The 21,511-nt window shown below is 47.2% G+C and overlaps 1 protein-coding gene across 4 annotated transcripts in view; it reads right to left on the reverse strand.

Annotated features, from left to right (window-relative positions):
* Mindy4 (MINDY lysine 48 deubiquitinase 4) overlaps nt 1-21,511 on the reverse strand; it is a 114,641-nt gene that overhangs the window by 46,219 nt on the left and 46,911 nt on the right. For all 4 annotated transcript variants that reach the window (XM_038318500.1, XM_038318498.1, XM_038318499.1 and 1 more), the window contains 4 exons: nt 10,435-10,490; nt 5,326-5,432; nt 2,721-2,837; nt 1,571-1,659 (listed from right to left, as the gene is read on the reverse strand). In XM_038318500.1, coding sequence (XP_038174428.1) covers nt 1,571-1,659; nt 2,721-2,837; nt 5,326-5,432; nt 10,435-10,490 — 369 coding nt within the window. The remainder of the gene's footprint in view (nt 1-1,570; nt 1,660-2,720; nt 2,838-5,325; nt 5,433-10,434; nt 10,491-21,511) is intronic.

Below are 21,511 nucleotides of genomic sequence, written 5' to 3' on the forward strand. Positions count from 1 at the left end.
TGTGGTCCAGGCACTGTGCTGGATTCCAGGAACCAGCCTGTGGACCAGGCAGCTCAGGGAAGTAAGTTCCTGTCCTCATGGGGCTTGTGTTCTTCGGGAGGAGGTGAACATGGACACCTAACTGCACCAGTGAACAAGTGTACAGTGAGTGATGGTGTAACTAGAAGCAAGGCATGGGTTTACCCTCCCTAGAGGTCAAGGAAGGCCATCCTTGAAGGGTGGTGAGAGGGGAGACAAACTGCTCGGGCACACAGGGAAAGAATCGGAGGGTGCATGCTGAGTGGCAGGAAAATGTAAAGGAACTAAAGTATGATAGGCATGTGTGGAGGAGAGCAAGGAGCTTCCTTCCTTTGGAAGACAGCAGTAAGATCCAAATGGACCTGCAGGGAGCCTGCTCTCCCACCTCTGGCAGCATGCATGGCCTATCATCACCTGTCGATTTGTCTGGCTCTCCTGTTCAACTCTAGCAGCAATGAGGGGGAAGGGCACCAATGATAAATAAGGGTCATCTGTCTATGTGTTATTTTCATTGGTTAATAAAGAAACTGCCTTGGCCCTTTGATAGGACAGAAAATTAGGTAGGCGGAATAAACAGAACAGAATGCTGGGAAGAAGGGAGTGAGGCAGACGCCATGCTTCTCCTCTCTGAGACAGAAGCAGGTTAAGATCTCTCCTGGTAAGCCACCTCTCGTGGTGCTACACAGATTATTAAATATGGGTTAAAGCAAGATGTGAGAATTAGCCAATAAGAGACTGAAACTAATGGGCCAAGCAGTGTTTAAAAGAATACAGTTTCCATGTAATTATTTTGCGTAGAGCTAGCCGGGTGGCGGGACGCAGCCCCACCGCTCCATCTACACACCATTATCGCAGGCCTATGATTTCTGGTCCAAGCTAAGAAGGAAAATAGGCAAGGGCCCTGCTGAGGGTGGCAAGGGTCCCAAACTCAGCAGATATTGTCATGTCAGGAGTGTCAAGTGCTTCTGGACAGCAGAGACAGTGTTGGCCTCGTGAGAAATCAATAACAAATCTCAAACCTCTTATTTGGCACAACTGGTGGGAGGAGGGAGAGAAAGCACTGGCTTCCCTCACTGCACAGAGATGTTCTAGAAGTGTTGACAACATGAAGATGAATGAGCAGGAATGCCTAGGTGCAAATACCTTGTATGTGAAATGGAAAATACACAGGCACAAAGGGGAGAAAGTCATGCACAGTGGAGTTAGCTGGAATGTGCGGTTCTGGATGTTGACAGAGAAGAGATAAGCGGGAGTGGGAAGAGCTTGGACCCAGTCAGAGGGTCAGCAGATGCTTATGGGCGAGGAAGGGGTCTGAGGAGGCAATAAAGTTGCCAAGCCATTTTCAGTTACTTGCCATGTGGAGCAAAACACGACTCACCAACCTTCCTACCATGTCCCTTTAACCAGATCAGCAGGAGCCCTGCAGCTAGCTGTTTTCACCTGTCTTGACCTCCAGGAAATGGGAACTATCAGGGAACACCCACGTTTCCTTGCTTATTTATTCTGGACGCTCAAAAGAAGCCTTGGGAAGGGAAGATGAGCACCGACTTACAGATTACAGTTGGTTCTGCTGTCTCCTTCAAACAGGAGTTTCTGCAGCACACAGCCTTGAACAGCCGCCAGAACCCCACAGGGACCACCCTGCAGAGAAAGACACATGTCGCTACCAGTGGAGATGGCCCCAAGAGCCAGGTAGTGGTGGCGCACGCCTTTAATCCCAGCACTCAGGAGGCAGAGGCAGGCAGATCTTTGTTAGTTCGAGGCCAGCCTAGTCTACAAGATCTAGTTCCAGGACAGGCTCCAAAGCTACAGAGAAACAACGTCTCAACAAACCAAAAAAAAAAAGGAAAAGAAAAAGAAGAAAATGGCCCCAAGAAGCTGCCCATTCCACCCATCAGCCTCTAGCCCCAGTCACAGGGGAATCTTCAGCAAGGTGAGCCGATTATGTGTAGACTCCTAGGCCTCACCTGCTGCAAAGGTCATTTTTTTTTCATCCTTCCTCATGGGATGAAAGAGACTATTTACAAAAAGGGTGTGACGTTGGGGACACAACCATGGGTTTTCATTCACTCAGACAGCTCCCGCATCCAAGGACTGTCAAAACCATAGGTCAGGGCACCCTTGAAGTGAAAGAGAAGCTGAGCCTCACCACACCAGGAGGCAGAAGCTGCAGTCTCAGGCCCTTCCTCGGGCAGCACAGGCAAGGGAGGCTCGGGGCTGAGAAATGTTCCTGGTGGAGCTCTCCTGCAGTCCTTAGCCTCGGAGTGGGGCATCTTCAGGCCTTTCTTGAGACTATCCTGCTTGATATGTCCAGGGGAGGTGCAAAGCTTCCCCCACTACCTCTGGCTCCACAACAACCGCTGCACGTTCCTCCTACATCTGTTCTGCACACACGACACCTTGGTATTTCCTGAGCATGCCCCCTACTCTTGCTCTTACCTCCATGTTCTGAAAGCGGCCCTCTCCAGCTCTACCTGTGAAATCCCCCAGCCCCTGCCAAGGTTTGGCCTATGAAGGCTCTTGAAACAAGGATCACAGTGGCCCTTCTCATTCTAGCAACTTAACTGCCTGCCCCAAGGGACAACCAGGTAATTGCAGGGTCATCCCACTGATGCTCTCAGAGGTCACCGTGTGAATGGTGTTCCCACTTTGTGTGGGACATCCCAGAAGAAGAGCCCCTGGGGACCCCAAGAGCAACCTGCCTTGTTCTGCACAATGCCGTATTTTAATGAGGCCGTGTCACTGAAGGAAAAGTTCTGAAGTTTCCACTCTTCACTGAAGCAGCAAAAGGTAGAGCCGAACAGAAGGGTCTTCATCTCCTGGGAGGGAAAAGCGTATCACTGGATGTTTGTAAAATAAACAATAACAAGGCTTGCAGCACAAGCCCTGCAGGAGTTGGTCGTGGGTTCTAGAAAGTACATTTTCTCACAGTGGTCTCTATTTTGCAAGCCCATTCTTCCCATATTTGAGGAAGATAAACCTGACCTTAAGGGCCTCCTTACCTCGGGAACATCTGTAAACCACACCAGCCCATGCTAACATGGGCCAAGATTTTCTTTACAGACTTTGAAATACAAAACTTTGGCTTCACCAAGGATCCTGGGGGGCCTCAGATTCCCCCTCGGAAAGACTGTAAGTTTTCCAGACTGACCTCACATTAAAATAATCTAGGGGCACTAAAAATAATCCTGATGTGTAGGCCATGGGACAGGTCAACTCAATCCACATTCCTGAGGATGAGAGGCCAGCATCCATAGGTTTGTTTGATTTTTTAGTGTGCTAAGAATGAAAGTCATGACTTCCTATCTTAGGCCTATTATCAGCTTTTAAACTATCCCAAGTGATTTCACTTTGTAGCAAGGTTTCAGAGCCACAATTCTGGCACAAAGTTGGCAAACTATAGTCCATAAAATAAATCTGGCACCTACTTGGTTTTGTAAATAAAGTTTTATTAACAACAATGGGCATTGTTTACACTTAGTCTATGGCTGCTTCTACATCACAGCAGCAGGTATGAGTAGTCCAACAGAGACCAGAGCCCTGAGCAAAGTCAAAAGCATGTTCTCTAGCTTTCTGTAGAGAATAAATTCCCTCTAGGATGCCACCTGTAAGTGATCTCCCTCTAAATCTTATGGAATGCTCTACTGCCTAGAGGGCTTCCTACCTCCTTTCAAGACCATGTCTCCATTCTTCCAGATCTCCAGCATCTCTAGACCTCAGAGGACAGTCAGTTTGTGGTCCATCTACTAGTAACCCATGCACCTCTGTCTGCTTTTCAATACCAGTGCTTCATGTTGATGGGCCCTACCCTCTGCTACCTGACAGGATAGTCTATGGCTTTCAGTAACAGTTTTACAACCAGGGGTGGGGTACTCTGAAGCCTCAAGAGGGCTCTAGGACCAGCAGGCTGGTCTCCAGCCCCTCCCTGGAGCCTGCTCTCAAGGTCATGCTCCTCCTGTGGACCTGGATCACTGTCCACTAAGATCAATTCTTTCATCTCTTCCTTTAGAACAAGGAACTCCATAACATAGACATGTGTCTACTTGTCATCATCAAATGTGGCCGACAGCACACTGGATAATGAATTCATCCATCAGGCCGGGCTTGGTTCCCCTTCTGCGCCGAGTGAAATCATGAGTGTGCTTGGAATGCCCTTCCACCCGCCTAAAACTACAGACTCGGTCTTCTAGGTGGATCCTGCTGCCATTCTCTTGGTCAAAGACTGACAGTTCCAGGACACCACTATGTGTTTAACAGCCCAGAAGCCTGAGCAAGTCCTTTCCCGTTTGTGAAACTCAGTCTCTCAGATTGGTTTGGGACAGCTCTTACTGGTCAGTCTCTGGGGGCCTCTAAGGGCTCAGCACCAAGTGAATGCGTTTGTACAGAGGTCCATGGTCCTGTGGCTATAGATGATTAGAGCGTGGTACCTGGGTTCAGGGCCCCTCCCATGTGTCAAGCCCTCTGTAACATCAAAAGGTGGAAGGGGAACAGAGAGGAACAAAAAGGAAGCGGAAACAAAACCTCTAGAAAAATCTTTTACATCAGGATCTATATGCTGAGAACACACAGTTAAGTAGGACAAGAAAGAAGTTGGCTGTATCTCTAGACGCTTCTAGGTTTCCCTCTGGATCCTGGCTGAAAGGCTGGTATGGAACAACAGGAACAACCCTTCATCCTGTAGGAGCCTCTAGCCAAAGGAGGGGTGAGCCACCCTGGCAATTAAGGATGCTGAGGAGCACAGGAACCTCTGCCAAGAAGGCCATAAGGCACAGAACCTGTGTCCTGCTGTCATGGGTCCACCTAAAAGGCCACAGGTTCAAACCTGGATATGCTGACAAACTGCTAGCCCTCCCTGTCCTTCCAGCTCTGCAGCCGCCCGGAGTCTAGTGCATAAAATCAGTGTAGGCCTGAGTCAGTCTCACAGGTCAGCTGCTCCTCTAATGTCCCACTGCAGCAGGTGAGGCAGCTCTGGGCCACAGAAGAGCAAGGTCCTGCAGCATCCGGCAGAAGACACAGTTTTCCCATAGTCCTTCCACAGTCCTGGAACTGTCACTCTTTGGCTAAGCGGATGGCAACAGGGTCCATCCAGAAAACCCAAGTCTGTCTCATGGAGGCAGTAGAACAGCCAGGACTAAAACAGTCTTCCTGACCCTCGGTTCAGGTTTCTTAATATATCACACCCCAGTTCCCACTTCAACAGTGTCCAAGAGATTATAATGAAAAAGGACCACAAAAACATCAAAGTTGTGAAGTTTGTGTCCAGTTATATTTAATGAGGACTCCTTACACCTCTGCACAGACACCTACCTTTGCCAATGAGAGATCAATTGGCTTTGATACCGTTTGCAGCTTGAGCATTGATGGAGGTGGGGTCAAGACAATGTCTTCCTTTATGAGTTCATCTTCAACATCCTCTGGAAGAAAACATGGCCATGGTGTGGGTCAAGGGGAAATGGAACAGGAAATCACTTACACAGCCACCACACTGAGAACTTTGGGAAAACTTGAGAATATTTCAACCTGAACAACAGCCTCCACATCAGGCCCCAGGCCTCCCCCACCAGGAAAGAAAGCAAAGAGGGGACCTCCTCTTGGTCACCGCTCCCTCACTGTGCCACAAGTCAGAGTGAATCCAGGGCCTTAGAATCTACAGCCAGTGAGCCGGGCGGGCCAGACCCAGCTCTGACACACTCAGCAGGAGGCACAAGTCTGTCACCCAAGGACACATGAGAAGAGGCTGGTGTTAAAGGAGTCATATTTCTGCAAAAATAATAGTACTATTCTTACGATCCTCAGTGCTATTCATTGGACATTTAAGTTGTGCCACCCAACCCCAACTTGGCCTTTTGAGAGCCTGATTCCTACTGCCCCTCCTTACAGCAAGGACATGAAGCATAGGCGGCGCTGTGGCTGTCCCAAGTGGGACAGGGAAAAAGTGGCAGAGGCAGGACACACATCAGGCTGACTGTAAACCATTTGGTACCCTGCCTCCCCTTGTTCTCCAGTCAGAAGGGACCCCTACGTAAGCATGCTGGCAAGGCTAAGTACATACTCCGCAGAGACACTGGCAGGGTGGGCCTGACACTGCAGGGAGCGGGTAGAGGGGAATCTCAGGACAACTTCCCACTTGGATCTATCTTACTCAGCAGCCTCCTTCCCCATCGGGTTGAACCAGCCACCACACAAGGAAAACTCATCCACTGAAGACAAGGCATGAACATCGGAGTGGGGGCTGGTAAGAGGGGTTTCAGCAGAAGAGAGGGGGATGAGAGACGGCAAGTAGGGTCAAAATGACAAAAATCTATTCTCTATATCTATGAAATCGGCAAAGGCAATTTTTAAAGGCTGAACTTTAAGTAAGCAGCTAGATTTAAATGAGACCTTTCTTAGTTTGAATCTCTGGAAACGTTACCCTGTGACCACGGCCTTATAAAAATAACCAGAAATAGAAACCAGATGTTTCCAGCAACGTGAATAGATCTTAGAAACATGGCACTGTGTAGAAAAGGGAAGAAATCAGATGAGATAGCAAATAAAGACACACACATTCCAAGCAATGCCCCTGACTCCACAGGAACAGATGCAGCTCGTGCCTAAGACAGTGAGTGAGTGAGGGCTGAAGGGAAGAAGGAGGGCAGACATTATAAAGATATATGGGGAGAGCAGAGACCAGAAACATGTGGCCTATCTCACCAGGCACCAGAAGCCCCAGTCTACCAGGCAGAGCAACCGAAGCGACTCTACCAGGCCTGAAGGGCTCCTTGTGATGCCTGGGGTCGGCCTGATTCCTGAGGATTGAGAGGAACAGAGCTTGAGCTCATCTGGAGACCTCTGTCTGGTACACTGGGGGTGGAGGGGGCAACAGCATCCTCTGCTCAGCCATGAGCTGAGTCTGGAATGGAGAGTAGGCGTTAGGAAGCAGGACTTGGGAGACATAAGGGATCGGGGTGGGCAGTGGAGCCAGAAACCTCCCTTGGATTCTGCAGGGAGGAACTGGCCCAGCACAGGGAGTTGGTTCAGGACCACACTGCAGGCCTCAGGCCCAGATGTGGCAAGACCGTCATACAAGGGAAAATGAAGCACTGAGGAATGACATGCTGGCCAAGACATCAAACTGCCTGCAAACACCAGTGGTTTGAGAATTGCTATTTTTAAGGTCGGCCTATGAATGTGTGGTTGAATGGGAGCTAAAGGTTTGTTTTCCCATTTCATATATGCTTTAGAAAGAAAAAAATTGGGGGGGGGGAGCATGTGGGTGGAAAGAGAGAAAAAGAGGCACATTTCCCTCCGAGTGGAATCCAAAGAGAGCGAGAGGCATGGTGTTGATGCTAATTGATGCTGATTCCAATCGGGCTCTCTTCTGTATGAACTACTCAGATGTGGCATCTCTACCCAGGAAGCTGGTACTTCCTACTGGCCCCAGGGTACCCACGGGAACCCCAATCACTTAACAGTCCTCCAAAATTTGGGTTTGACCTTGGGTAGAATACACCATATTTTTGCATCCACTATGTATAAAGTACAAGAAGTTTTCAGTCTCTTGCGAATACCAGAAGTATGCAACAGGGCAGAGGGGTGTGTGTGTGTGTGTGTGTGTGCGCGCGCGCGCGCGCGCGCGCGCACGCTAATGTATATATAAATAAACAAGGAAAATTATTTAAGCTTAGTTGAAGCTTCAGCCTCAAAAAAAAATTGGGGTTTGATAAGGATCCCCTCACCTCTCCCCTTGTGTCCCAAGATGGAACCTCAGTCCTCTCCACCCACTGTAGCTCCAGCCTCTGGGTTTTCCCATCTTTCAAACATCTCGTGTTTATCCCTTCTCTCTCCATTGTCCCAGAAAGAGTGTTCTTCTCTATTTATCCAAAAGCACTTGTTTATTTGCAGAGCTGAGTATTGAACCCAGTGCCTCGTGTGTGCTATACAAATGATCTGGTACTGCCTCTGAGCCCAAGCTCTCCCTGCTTGCTTTTCACTTTTTGTTATAAGACAGGGTCTCACTAAGCCACCCTAGTTTTGAACTCACTTTGTAATCCAGGTTGGCCTTGAACTTGTGGTAATCCACTTTCCTTAGACTTCCAAGAAATCTAACCACAGGTCTGTATCACCAGGCCTGGTTTTATGGCATCCTCTATCAAACACCCATAGTTAATATACTGGAGACAGCATGGGACAGAGAGGCCCAGAACAGATGAAGGGACCGTTCTCTTCTCCAAGAGATCCCAGCCCAGAGAAAAAGACACAGAGCCCCAAACACAGTGGTGAAATGTGCTGGAGTAGGAATCTGGGCAAAGGTTCAGGAGCAAAGAGCATGACAATGGACTCTGTCACGAGAGGTAGAGGAAGCAGCCCATTAAGGTGGCATGTGAGGTCTTGAAACTCTGAGGGATGACTAGGGACAGAAGAGCCCTATCCCTCTGCCGTGACCTTCTCAAGGGCTCCTCACAAACCCCTTTCCAGGGGTTCCTACATTGAAATCCATCCTGTGCCAAGTCTACACAGCTCAATGCATAGCCCTGACTTTCAGCAGCTCCTGGTGCCGAGCGATTCAGTCCAAACCTTAGCACAGCCTTCAGAATCTTCTCTGCCAGCTGCCCCAGCCCCTAACACTCACTCCCCTGTGGCCCTGCTCCTCTCCATAGCCTCTCTCACCGTCATCATTGCCTCTACTTGCGAAGATCCTTCCATATCTCCCTTGGGCAAGACCTGGCCCATCCTCCAAAGTCTGGTCTGAATGCCACTCTGTTATGGACCTCCCAGGGCCCAACACAGAACCAGCCTCCTGTATCTCCTGAAGCTCACACGTTTCTATAGGAGGACACCTCTCTCTTCGGGGCCATCCAGGTCTGCCCTTCAAGAACACAATATGTTTTCCACTCAACAGCCTGCCTTCAGCAAAGTCTCACCTACACCTGCAGGGGGCTGCAGATGAAGCTCCTAAATAAGACCAAAGACAAACAGAAGGGAACACAGACCCTCTCCCAGAATGCACTGCCTCTTTCCTGCACCCATCCCTTGTCCCCCAAGCCTCTCTGTGTTTCTCTTCCCTAACTCTGTTCTTGTCTTTTACTTCCTTCACCGTGTCTGAATCCTCCTCCGAGCCAGCAGCAGAGGGTCCCCTCCTTCTAGACAGGACTTCAAATGGCTTCTGGGAACTGCCAAAAGCTTCCCTTCTGAAAGGGGTTTTGACGGCTGGGAACTGAGCTGCTTTGTGTCTGAACATGAGTTGCTTTCATCAGGAAAGCTTCAAGAGCTGCATAACCCCGAGGCTTTGAATGCCAGGGTTTCTCGACTCTCCTTTACTCTGTACAGCCATGGACAGAAAACTGCCCTTCCTGAGCAGGGCCACATCATCGCCATCAGTGGTTCCTGGTGATTTCTGAGTCTCTGGGACTTCTGAAGTGTGTCATGCAGCATAAACAAGCCTGCCTCCATGATCAGAGCCCCGGCCTGGACTTTCAGCAGGATGAAAGCTCATGGTCGGCTCCACACCCAGCCCAGGAACTTCTAAGAGCGCACCTCTCCTCCTACAGCTTGAAAAGGAATGTCTGAAAGGGAGAGAGCGGCAGAGTGGCTGAATAGCATCTATGTGCCAAAAAGAAGGCCAGCAGGTACAGGGGCTGGCTTCCCAGAAGAGGGCAGACTCAAGAGCACTCAAGCTCCCCTTTCACGTCCAACCTTGCCTGTCAATCCTCTACTCGAGTTTCTACCAGACTCCGACTTCAAGGATTACAGACAGAAAGAAATCGTTTCAAAGCTAAAATAGAAATAAACGCTCTGTTTGGATCTCAGAGTGCAGCAACACAGACGTAGTAGCCACTGTGTGAACCGCACAGGCCTGTGTGCAGAGGCGGAGCCCCTCACACTTCTCTGTGCATTTTATACCTCAATCATGTTTCTGAACCTTTTAAGTGGACACGCCACCCCGGGCATGGGCATCTCATATCTTGGTCTGGAACTGTCTATCAGAAACATTGTAAATGGTCCCAAAGAGCCCCTCTGCCTACAGCTGTGCTATGCAGCTTCAGAGATAAACAACCTACTTTCTGTTGGCTGGTCCAGTTTGGTTTGGGGAAAACAAAATCTATTCTTTGGTGGGTTGGTTGGTGGGTGGGTTGCTTGGTTGGTTTGACTTGGTTTTGGGATCAGGTTCTTGGCATATGGCCCAGGCTGGCCTCCAACTTGGAATTCTCCTGTCTTAAGTCTCCTGAGTGCTGGGGTTGTCAGCATGTGTGACTACATCCACCTATACAACCAATTCCTCTTTTCAGAACTGTCCTCAGGAGAAAGGCAGGAAGTAGATGGAGACACTGAAGGAAGAGAGCACCATGGCCCTGAGGAGGATGGCCAAGAGTCTCTCACCAAGCTTGGCTGGAGTCCTGCCCCTACCCAGACAGCAGAGTGAGGAGCCTCACCTACCTAGCCACAGGGCATCTGGATTATCACCGGCCTTGTCAGACACCAACTGATTTTTCCTGGGGAAAAAAAAAAAGGAAAAGAGAAAGAAAGTGTCAGCGTGGGAGAGGAGAATGCCAGAGAAACATAAACAGTCTGATGGCTGTGAGGACACCTGGCCCTGATACTAAGAGATGCCTTGAGCAGGACGCAGGCCAACAAAGCTTGATGTCACTGTGATACACTGGGGACAAAGGGTGAGACTTATCAGTGTGTCTGCCTCGTGGCTCATGGTTTCAAAGTCATGTTTGTCTGTTTCTTCTCTCCCAGCCTCCTTGTAAAACCATGTGTGACCTTTTAAAAGAGACTCCCGGGATGAACCAATGTATGTAAAGGAAACTGGCCCTGTGGTTCTGATTTGCTATTCGTGTGTGTGTGTGTGTGTGTGTGTGTGTGTGTGTGTGTGTGTATGCCCCCATGTGCATGTGTATGTGTATGCCCATGCATGTGTGTGCACACGCACAAGTACACCCGTGCATTCAGAGCCTCCACCCATGCAGAAGCTTGGCTTAGATTAATTTTCCTCCATCATATATCAATCTGAACTAAAGGAAACAGAACACATTGAGAGTAACACTCTTACATCATTCTCCAAAAACTCATTTACTATGTTGAAAATGACAGCTCTTTTGAACATGGCATTGAAATATATTTTCCTCCACTGTCTTTGCAGGCTAAGATATGAATGCAGTAACAATCATGGTCTCGCCATGGTGCCCTCCATTGAACTGGCTTCCTCCTCAAGATGTAGGAAGGCTGTGAGTACAGACTGTGTAGGACACACAGTTCTCAGACCCTGTGCCTGTGCTTCGTGGGACTCTTAAGTTTTCTGTGGCTCCAGAACCCAGAGTTCCCTCATACTCCCTCCTAAGCAGCCTGCGCTCCCCGTGCCCATCCCATTCAGGAAATCCACTTTATTTCGTTCAAAAGCAAAGAATCTCTGAGTCCTGTGCCACCACGACTAGACAGGTGTTTGTAAGGAGCATGGTAGAAGAATGTTCTGGGAAGCTGGGACGAGGGGTCCATGGATGCAGAACATCCCACTCATGCCATGAGGCAAAACTAAGCTGTATCACCATCGAAAGTCTCTTCCCACAGACTCTGCCCAGTTCATCTGTTCCATAGCAGGGGCTGAGGACCTGGTCACTGTGATGGTGGGGACAGGGTCCAGGAACATGAGGTCCAAGTACTGGCCTAAGATGGCTTCTATAGTTCTCGTGAAGCATTTCAGGTGGGGACAGCAAGGGCATCTCATAAGCACCCCAAGGCCACCAGGGCCTCCTTACACCTATTTGGCTCAGCCTCTTCCCATCTCACAGTATCTCAGCAGCCGTAGTGCCATCCCGACACCCAGAGTGTGTCCACAGTCCCCACATCTTCCCATGATGTGTGTGCAGAGGCCAGTCTGGTGTGGTACTGCACCACCACACAGCTACCTAAAGGTCCCTGCTCACCCTCATGACCATCACCCACAGCAATTCCATATTTGCCAAAGTAACCACAGCACTAGTGACAAATTCCTCCTGGCTTTGGATTATCCCAGGCACTAGAGTATGTGCTTTGAAAACCTCAAAGGCTGCCTGTCTCCCAAAAGTGCCCTTTGAAGTAGTTATTTCTGAGTCTCAAGAGAGGTTCAGCCATTTTCTATAGTTTACATCAAGCAAGTGGCGGCACAGGAATCTAAGGCAAGCCACGACTCCAAAGTTAACGGCAGTAGCTATCTCTCATAACTTCCTTCTGAAATAAGAAGCAGGCCTATTAAAAGCTCTCTGCAAGGCTCTACATGACCTGCCACCTTCTGTTCAGAGGCATCTCCTGCTGAGCCATCACACGCTACCTACCTTACCCTGTGCTGAGTATCTCAGGACAAGCCACCGTGCCTTCTCATACACCATGCCCTCTATACCAATCCCCTCTGGGAGACTGCTAATGCCCTGAAGCCCATTGCAGAGCCCCCACCCAAAGCATGCCTTCACTCATTCATGCATTCACCTCCCAGCACAAACGAAGGACTTTCTAGCAAGCCTGTCTCCCAGGCTAAAAAAAGAAAAGTGCAGGATGGTATGGCAGGCCAGCCCATAAAGGCGTCCACATTCTAATTCCCAGAACCTGTAGCCATTATCCTGCAGTAAAAGTGGGAATGTAGGACCTGAGATGGAGAACGATCCTGGGTGGGTCTCCGGGTAGAAATGGTGCAGTCACAAGTCAAAGGAGCTAAGCTGACGAAAGCTGAAACCGGGCTGACACACTCTGCCGACGGGAGAGTGAGCCACGAGCAAAGGAACATAGGTGGCCATGAAGGGTAAAATGGCAGGGCGTGGGCTCTCCCTCAAAGCCTTCAAAAAGATCTAGCCATGCCGACACTTCGGCATTAGCCCAGTGAAACTGAATCTGGACTTCGGTCTTCAGAACTAGGAGGCATTAAATTCATGTTGTTTAGCATGGAGTGGGAGGCATAGTTTGGCACCACGGAGGGACACAGGACTGCAGCATTTTTGTGTCTCCCTGAGTCCTGTATGTCCAGCGCAAGCCAGTGTACCAGAGAGGAAGCTAAATGACGCAATAACCCTCACAGAAACTGGGCAACTTACACAAGGCCACACAATTTAGAAGTGCCCACACTGGGACTCAAACCCAGGCCACTGGTTTCAAACACTTCACGTCTTTAATTTGCACATGCTGTCCCTGCCAGTAACTTCTATGGCATCCCAGGAATGATGGGACAGAGTCTCATGAGAGGGTGGGGACGGTCCACTGCGTGGGGAACAGCAGGGCCTCTCCCCAGTCATGGGACTTCCACCCAGAAGGCTATCCATCAGCTGCAGGAGGAGCTTTGTGCCCATGTCCCATAGATCTCGTCACCAAAGGAGACCTCAAGTGTGCTCACATGTGGAGAATGTGCTATTGTTCCTTTCATGTGTCCCTTTGTGGCATAAGCATAAAAGTATGTTCTTGCCTTTGAGTGAAAACAACTAGAAACAACAAAGACAAAAAGATAAATCAAGGTTTCAATGCTTTCTCCAAGTGCCACAGCACAGATAACCCAGAGGCGTGTACCAAGGACCAATGGCAGATACGCATTTTGTCATACCTAGGTGACCTCTACCCCATTTCTGTTCCTTATCACACCCCACAGAGAGAGCAAAGACCCAGGCCCATGTTCAGGAGTACACAGGATCAGGACTTAGTCTCCAAGCAACTGAATCCTTGTCTGGGAAGAAAGAGCCACTAAAACTGTTTGCCCAAGGAATCTCATGGGAATCCCCCAAATAGTCCAGGCTGCTGCAAAGACTATAGGTAATTCTCCACAAACTGGCTAGGGCCCATTGCTGAGGACAACACCTACCCAACTCATTCACATGGAGAATCTGAGCTGGTGCCTACATAGAACCCTGACCACCACATTCTAGCATCTTTAGTACAGAGAGGCACTCTGCAAGTTACCAAAGGAAAAACATAAACACCAACCCAGACACAAAATCTTCGATTTATAATGGTGTCTTGCCTGCAAGATATGCTAAGGTAATGGTGGCACAAAGCTTGTGGGAGTAACCAACCAATTATCTGTGACTTGTGGCCCACTCCACAAGATGGAACCCATATCCAACACTGCTGGAGTGATCAAGAACTAGAGACTAGGTAGCCCAGGGACCTAGAGTAAAATGAAATATTACTGCTCTTTGAGGAGGAGGAGGAGGAGAAGGAAAAGGAGGAGGAAGAGGAAAAGGAGGAGGAGGAAGAAGAAGAAGAGAAATAAGAGGAAGAAGAAACAATAAAATGACTCCCAATGCCATTTTACTAGACTCGTAGATCAGTGGCTTCTCAGCCATCATCACAGAAGCTTCCTCCTGCAGCACATGGGAACAAATACAGAGAGCCATAGCCAGAGAGTGTACAGAGAGTCAGACTGGGAACACTCAGTCCTAAGTGGGACACCTCTATCATTTCCCTCCCTCAGGGTTCAGGGAACCCTTCAGAGGAAGAGGCAGAAAGAGTTTCAGTGCCAGAGGAGTGGAGAATATCAAGAAAACAAGGCCCTCTAAACCAACATGATCAAAGCTCATATGAACTCGCAGACTGAGGTAGCACGCACAGGGTCTGCATGGGTCTGTCAGGGCATATTATGTGAGAAAAAACATCTATTTTCAATAAAAGGGAAAATAATTATCTTAAGTCTATATTTGGATAACTAGGTATTATGCATAATTAAGTTTTTCCTCCCTCTACTCCTTCAAGTTCCCCCCACTTCCTCTCCTAACTGGATCTACCCCTTTCTGTCTCTCATTAGAAAACAAGCAAGTTCTATGGCATAATTAAATAAAAGACTTTTTTCTGTAATTGCCAGTGAGAGACCTGGGGTTTTACACCTACTCGAACCTATATGTTTGTGGTCAAGGTGTTTGCAAGATAACGAAACAAATTTCCTTGTTGGGGGAGGGGCAGAGAGTCTCTCTCCACTGTGGGACAGTGCACAGACACGGGAGATGAAGAACTGATGCATCCTGGTCTGAAATACTCGCTCCTGTCCTGGCATCCCAATACCTTCAGAAATAGTTCACTGGGTCCTAGAGCAATGCAGACAGAAGGTGCCTCACTCTTCTATGTCTACCACTGGACACTTGCCCAGATTAGTTATGCTTCAAGGAAAGCTGCCTCAGGAGAGCAAGGGTATCGATCATTGGCCATTACTGTTAATGAAATACCAGAACCCTGAGCCATGGAATTCATCTGGTCCCGGTCCCATGGCACAAGAATCTAAAATCTAAGAAATTATTGTAAGTTTTCCCCACATCAGTGACACCCCAGCATGCCTAAAAGAGGTAATGTAAAGGTTTTTAAGGCTGGGGACGGGGGGTGGGGGTAAGCAATCTCTCAAACACATAAACTTCATAACTTTGTGAGTGAATGGTGAAAGCCTACAGACAAAAGCAACATGCTCAGAGCCAAGACACCAGGGCAACGGGAGAAGCACTTTGCATTAGAGAGGAGGGGGAGGGGCTCCTCAGAGGGATGGGAAGCAGAAGAAAGAAGACACCGCTGAGACAGCAGTGAGCAGCTTTGGGGAAACCCATGGTTACAAGCAATACTGGAAAAGAGCCGCAAGCCTGCTCCAAGGGGAGAAGAAGAGAAAGAGAATAGAATGGAAAAGTTCATTATAGAACATTCTACAAACGTGTATAAGTATTGAAATAAGAAAATTACTTTATACTAATTATGTACGTAAGAAAACCATTACCAGATGCTAATACAAATGGGTGAAAGACTCTTGGCCTGCAAGTGGATTACTTATTAACTGCAAAAGGAAAAGTTATCTCCTTGGTAATAGGATAATTGATGCACACTGAAGTGTACCCCAACTTAGTGTCACCCAAAATAAAACAGTGGCATTACATCAATGATATGGGGTAACGGGCAGGATACATCTCAGACACATTGCCTCTAAATGCTTAGCGGAAACCCAATATTGAAGCAAACCATCTAGAAATGTTCCATGACAAACTTGAGTCAAACTTATTTGAGTTAAATGGGAGCTGGCATGTCAGTCAATTCAGTGAATAACACTTATGCTGAAAGACAAAAGAAAGTAAGGCCTGAAAGCACAGCTTGGGAACATGTACGAAAATCTGATCAGGGCCTATGCAGTTAGAAAGAGGCTAAGATCAACAACACAAATGACAGCTCTCACTGGTGAGGATTAGGACAAGGGGAACACTCACACACTGCTGATGGGAGTACAGCCACTATGGAAACCAGTATGGCAGCTCTTTGGGGAGATGAGAATCTATCTGCCTCATGATCCAGGTATACCACTCTTGTACACATACCCAAGGACACTCCATCCTACCACAAGGACACCTGACTCAGCCATGTTCATTGCTGCTATAGTCATAATACCCAGAAATTGGAAACAACCTAGCTGTCCCTCAACAGAAGAATAAATAAAGAAAATGTACAATTATACAATGGATTATTACTTAATTCTTTTTTTTAAAAAAAAAAGACATCATGAAATTTGCAAACAAATGGATGAAACCAGAAAAAAAAAACATCCTGAGTGAGTGAGGTAAGCCAGATTCAGAAAGATAAATATGGTATGGATTTGTTTATATGTGGATATTAGCTATTAAATAAATGATGGCCAAGCTACAATCCATAAATCCCAAAAGGGTAGGTATAGAGGAGGGGACTAGGAAGGACACATGGATTTCCCTGGGGGGTGGAAATATAATAGATTTTTATGGGTGGACCAGGGAAGGGACAGGACTAAAATCAAGTGGTTTGGGGGATGGGAAATGAGGTTGAAGGAGGGATTGCTGGGAAAAACAGCTAGAATTGAAAGGCCTCTGAGGGGTGATGTGGAAATCTAGTACAGTGGAAACTTACTAAAAGATATAAAGGTGATCCTAATGAAGTCTCCATGTAATGAGGGAAAGTGAGTATCAACTCACCATCTCTTGTCACCAAACGAAGCTTTCAGTACTAAGACTAGGATACATCCAATTGAATTATTGGCCAAAGAGGTCCCATGGAGATCCCCAAACAACCCAGGTTTCTGCCAAGACAATAGGTTGTTCTCCATGAACTGACAGTGGGCTGTACTGCTGACGACAACATGTACACAGCTCATTGACCATGGAGAGGTCAAACCAGTGCCTACGGAGAACCTTTTCTCCCTACGTTCTAGTATCTTTGGTATGGGAAGGTACTGTGAAAACTACCAAAAGAGAAACATAAATATCAACCGAGCCACAAAATCTTTAATCTACAATGATGTCCTGCCTGCAAAATATGCTAGGGCTATGGTGGCACACAGCTTGTGGAAGTAGTTTAAGGCCCACTCCACCAGAAGGAACCCATACCAGACACTGCTTGGGTGACCAAGAACCAGAGACTAAATAACCCAGAGACCTAGGGGAAAACCAAATATTACTGGTCTAAAAAATGCCTCCTAATGATATTTTGCTACATTTGTGGATAAGTGCCTTGCTCAGTTGTTATCAGAGAAGCTTCCTCTTGCAGCAGATGGGAACAAATACAGAGACCCACAGCCAGACATTACGGAGGGGGGCGGGGAGAGACCTTAGAACACACAGCTCTAACGGGATGTCTCAATCAAATTTCTCCTCTCAGAGCTCAGGGAACCTAACAGAAGAGGAGGCAGAAGGAGTGTGGGAGTCAGAGAGGATGGAGGGCACCAAAAGAACAAGGCCCTCTTAATCAACACGAGCAAAAGCTCATATGAACTCTTCTGTATGCTGTATGTTTTATTACCATTGGTTAACAAAGAATCTGCTTTGGCCTATAGCAAGGCAGAATATAGCAAGACAGGAATTCCAAACAGAGACATAGGAGGAATGAAGGTAGAGTTAGGGAGATGCCATGTGGCTGGCAAAGAAGAAAGATGCCGGAACCTTACCAGTAAGCCCACAGCCTTGAGGCAATACACAAATAACTAGAAATGGGTGAATTTAAGATGCAAGAACTAACTAGAAATATGCCTGATCCATCGGCCAAGCAGTGTTGTAATTAATATAGTTTCTGTGTAATTACTCGGGTCTGGACAGCTAAGAAATGAATGCACAGTCTCCTCTTACAGAGCTCACAGAGACTGAAGCAGCATGCACAGGGCTGCCCCGGTCTCTTCATATCTATTATAGCTTTTAGTTTAGTACTTTTTGGGACTTCTGAATATGTAAATGAGTAGGTCTCTAATCCTTGTGTCTTCTCCTGGGGCTCTTTTCCTTCTACTGGTTTGCCTTGTTCAACTTCAATATGACAGTATGTTTTTGTTATATCTTACTATATTTTATTTTGTTCTGTTTGGTTGTTATCTCTTAGAAGCCAGTTCTTTTCTAACAACAGGCAGAAAAGGGTGGGATGGGAGGTAGGGAGGAACTGGGAGGAGTAGAGGGAAGGAAAATTGCAATCAGGATGTATTGTATGAGAAAAGAATCTATTTTTAATAAAACGAACGAGGTGCCTCATTCTCCTGCATCCACATCTGAATACTTGACCAGACTAGTTACAGGTTATAACAAAGGCTATAAACAGTATTACTGGATTTGTCCCTGAGGGACAAAGGGCCCTTTGGCTGAGCAGAAAATGTTCCTGCCCTTAGGAAATTTGAGCTGAAATGTCATGATAATGACTTTTATTCTCAAGTGGATCAGTAAAACAATGTGTAAACATAAACATGTACATTAGTACGAAACAAAAGATAAGCCAGGCTGTGGTGCTGCACGCCTTTAATCCCAGCACTTGAGAGGCAGAGACAGGTGGATCTCTGTGAGTTCGAGGACAGCCTGGTCTACAGAGTGAGTTCCAGGACAGCTAGGCCTGTTTCACAGAGAAACCCTGTTTCAAAAAAACCAGAAAGAAAGAAAAAAAGAAAGAAAGAGAGAGAGAAAGAGAGAGAGAGAGAGAGAAAGGAAGGAAGGAAGGAAGGAAGGAAGGAAGGAAGGAAGGAAGGAAGGAAGGAAGGAAGGAAGGACAGGCAGATCTTGACAACTGCTGGATTTAAGAGACAGGGACACAGGTGTTCATTTACTATGCTTCTAGTTTTACTGCAGGGTTGAGCTTTTTATGTTAAGTGGGGGGAAAAACTTGGTGAGCTTAAACTGCAGATGTGAAACAAGGAGGAGACTCTCAGGAGCTATTAAAGGACAGTGCCAGCTGTGACCCAGTCTGGAAAGAGTAGCTGCCTGGAGGATCAAATAAGAGACATGGGAGAGCAAGAACACTGCCACCCAAGGCACCCTGAAGAGGGGTTGCCAGAGGAAAGAGACAGCAAAATGTAGGGCAATGCTGCAAAGGAAACTGCTAAGAATTTCCATATCTGGGGGCTGGAGAGATGGCTCAGAGGTTAAGAGCACTAATTGCCCTTCCAGAGGTCCTGAGTTCAATTCCCAGCAACCACATGGTGGCTCACAACCATCTGTAACAAGATCTGATACCTTCTTCTGACCTGCAGAACACTGTATACATAATAAATAAATCTTTTTAAAAAAATTTCCAGATCCGAATCTTCATGGGCATGCAGTCAGCACCAGTGGGATGTATAAGCAGCAATACATGTCTAGACACATCATACTGAGATGACCAGAGAGCCACAGAGAACAAGAAAGGCCCAGAGAAAAGGTAGGTTGCCTAGAGTCAGCTCTAACAGAAGACTTGTCAATAGCAGCAATGGAGGTGGAAGACACCTTCAGAGTGCCTAGAACTATAACCATCGATTGAGAAATTCCCAACTAAAATTAACATTAAAGGTAAGCTGAAGACAGTCCCAGGCAAAGACTTCCAAGCTTACTCTCGAAGACCTTCGCTGAGCAAATTACTGAAGGGCCAATCAGGAAAAAGAAAAGCAAGCTGAAAGAAACTGGAAAACATTTATGTAAAACTAAATGATAATGGACAATAAAAGGCAATAAAAGTAGTCATAGCCACACCCAATGGGAACACCGAAACCAAAGGGAAACACAACTACACACAAGAGACAGAGAAAGAGCAGAGAACGTGGCTCAATCTTCTCCTTCCTAAGAGGTAGACTGATCTGGCTTGAGCTGTGGCATCAATCATGAGAAAGGTTTAAGAGTGACTGTGGGGGGCTATAACAACACCTTGTGTGATCTCCAAATCAAAGGAAAAGAAGTGTTAGTGGACTCTGGACAGAAGCATGGCCAGAGAGAAGCTAGGCGGCTTCCTGCAGGGTTAGGCTGACCATCTGACTCTGCGATGGGAGTTCTAAGCACAGCAGGCCAAAGAACTGAAGACAAGAACTCAACCAAACCTGCACAGGAATGTCTACACATGCAACATTAGTTACAGTAGCCCAAAGGCAGAAGTTACCTGAATGCCTATCAGTGTGTAAGTGAAGAAACAATAGAATACCATTCAGCCACATAAAGACATAGATATTAAGCATGCTACAGTGTCAATGAGCCTCAAAGGAATCAGATAGACACCAAAGGTCACATGTCACACAGTTCCATTTGTGTGACCTATCACATATTGCCCACTGCCTGGAGCTAAGAGGTAGGGGGACTGAGAGGGACTGCCAAAGGGTTGAATAAGGAATCTTACTTGAAGAGAAAAAATGTTTAGAACCATAAAGTTGGTAGTTATATGACTGTACTAAATGTTCACTTTACATCAGTCAATTCAAAGAAGAAGAAAAAATAATGAAAATACAGTGAAATGAAAGTGTGCAATGGAACAAGACAAGGAAAAGCTGTTCTGTCAGTAACTAAGGGAGACAAGCTGATTAACCTTGCAATGAAAACACAGACACTCGGGCTGGAGAGATGGCTAGAGAATAAGACTACTGACTGCTCTTCCAGAGGGTTCAAGTCCCAGCACCTACATAGTGGCTCACAACTGATGTGGGAGGGTTTTCTGTTTTGTGTTGATTTCATTGGTTAATAAAGAAACTGCCTTGGCCATTTGATAGGCCAGCCCTTAGGTGGGTGGAGTAGACAGAACAGAATGCTGGGAGGAAGAGGCAAGTGAGACAATCGCCATGCCTCTCCTCTCTGGGTCAGACGCCATGGATCCAGCCACCAGGTCAGACATGCTGAATCTTTCCCAGTAGGCCACCACCTCATGGTGCTACACAGATTATTAGAAATGGGTTAAGCAAGATATGAGAGTTAGCCAGTAAGAGGCTAGAGCTAATGGGCCAAGCAGTGTTTAAATGAATACAATTTGTGTGTTGTTATTTCGGGGCATAAGCTAGCCAGGCGGCCAGGAGCTGGGCGGCAGGAACACAGCCCGCCTCTCCTTCTACACACAACCATCCAAACTCCATTTCCAGGGTATCCCGCCCCTTCTGCTGGACTAGGCAGGCACTGCATACATGTGGTGCACAGACATAATACCTATACACCCATAAACATAAAATAAAAATAAGTAATCTACCCGTGTGTTCTTTCAGGAGAAATTGCATGATACAAAAGCTCCCCAGGAAAATACAGGAACTATGTCACTTGTATACCAGCCGTTCTAAAGTTCCAGAGACAAAAACATTACCAGGGGAAATGGAATT

Source organism: Arvicola amphibius, chromosome 2 (genome assembly GCF_903992535.2).
Source record: "Arvicola amphibius chromosome 2, mArvAmp1.2, whole genome shotgun sequence".
NCBI lineage: Eukaryota > Metazoa > Chordata > Mammalia > Rodentia > Cricetidae > Arvicola > Arvicola amphibius.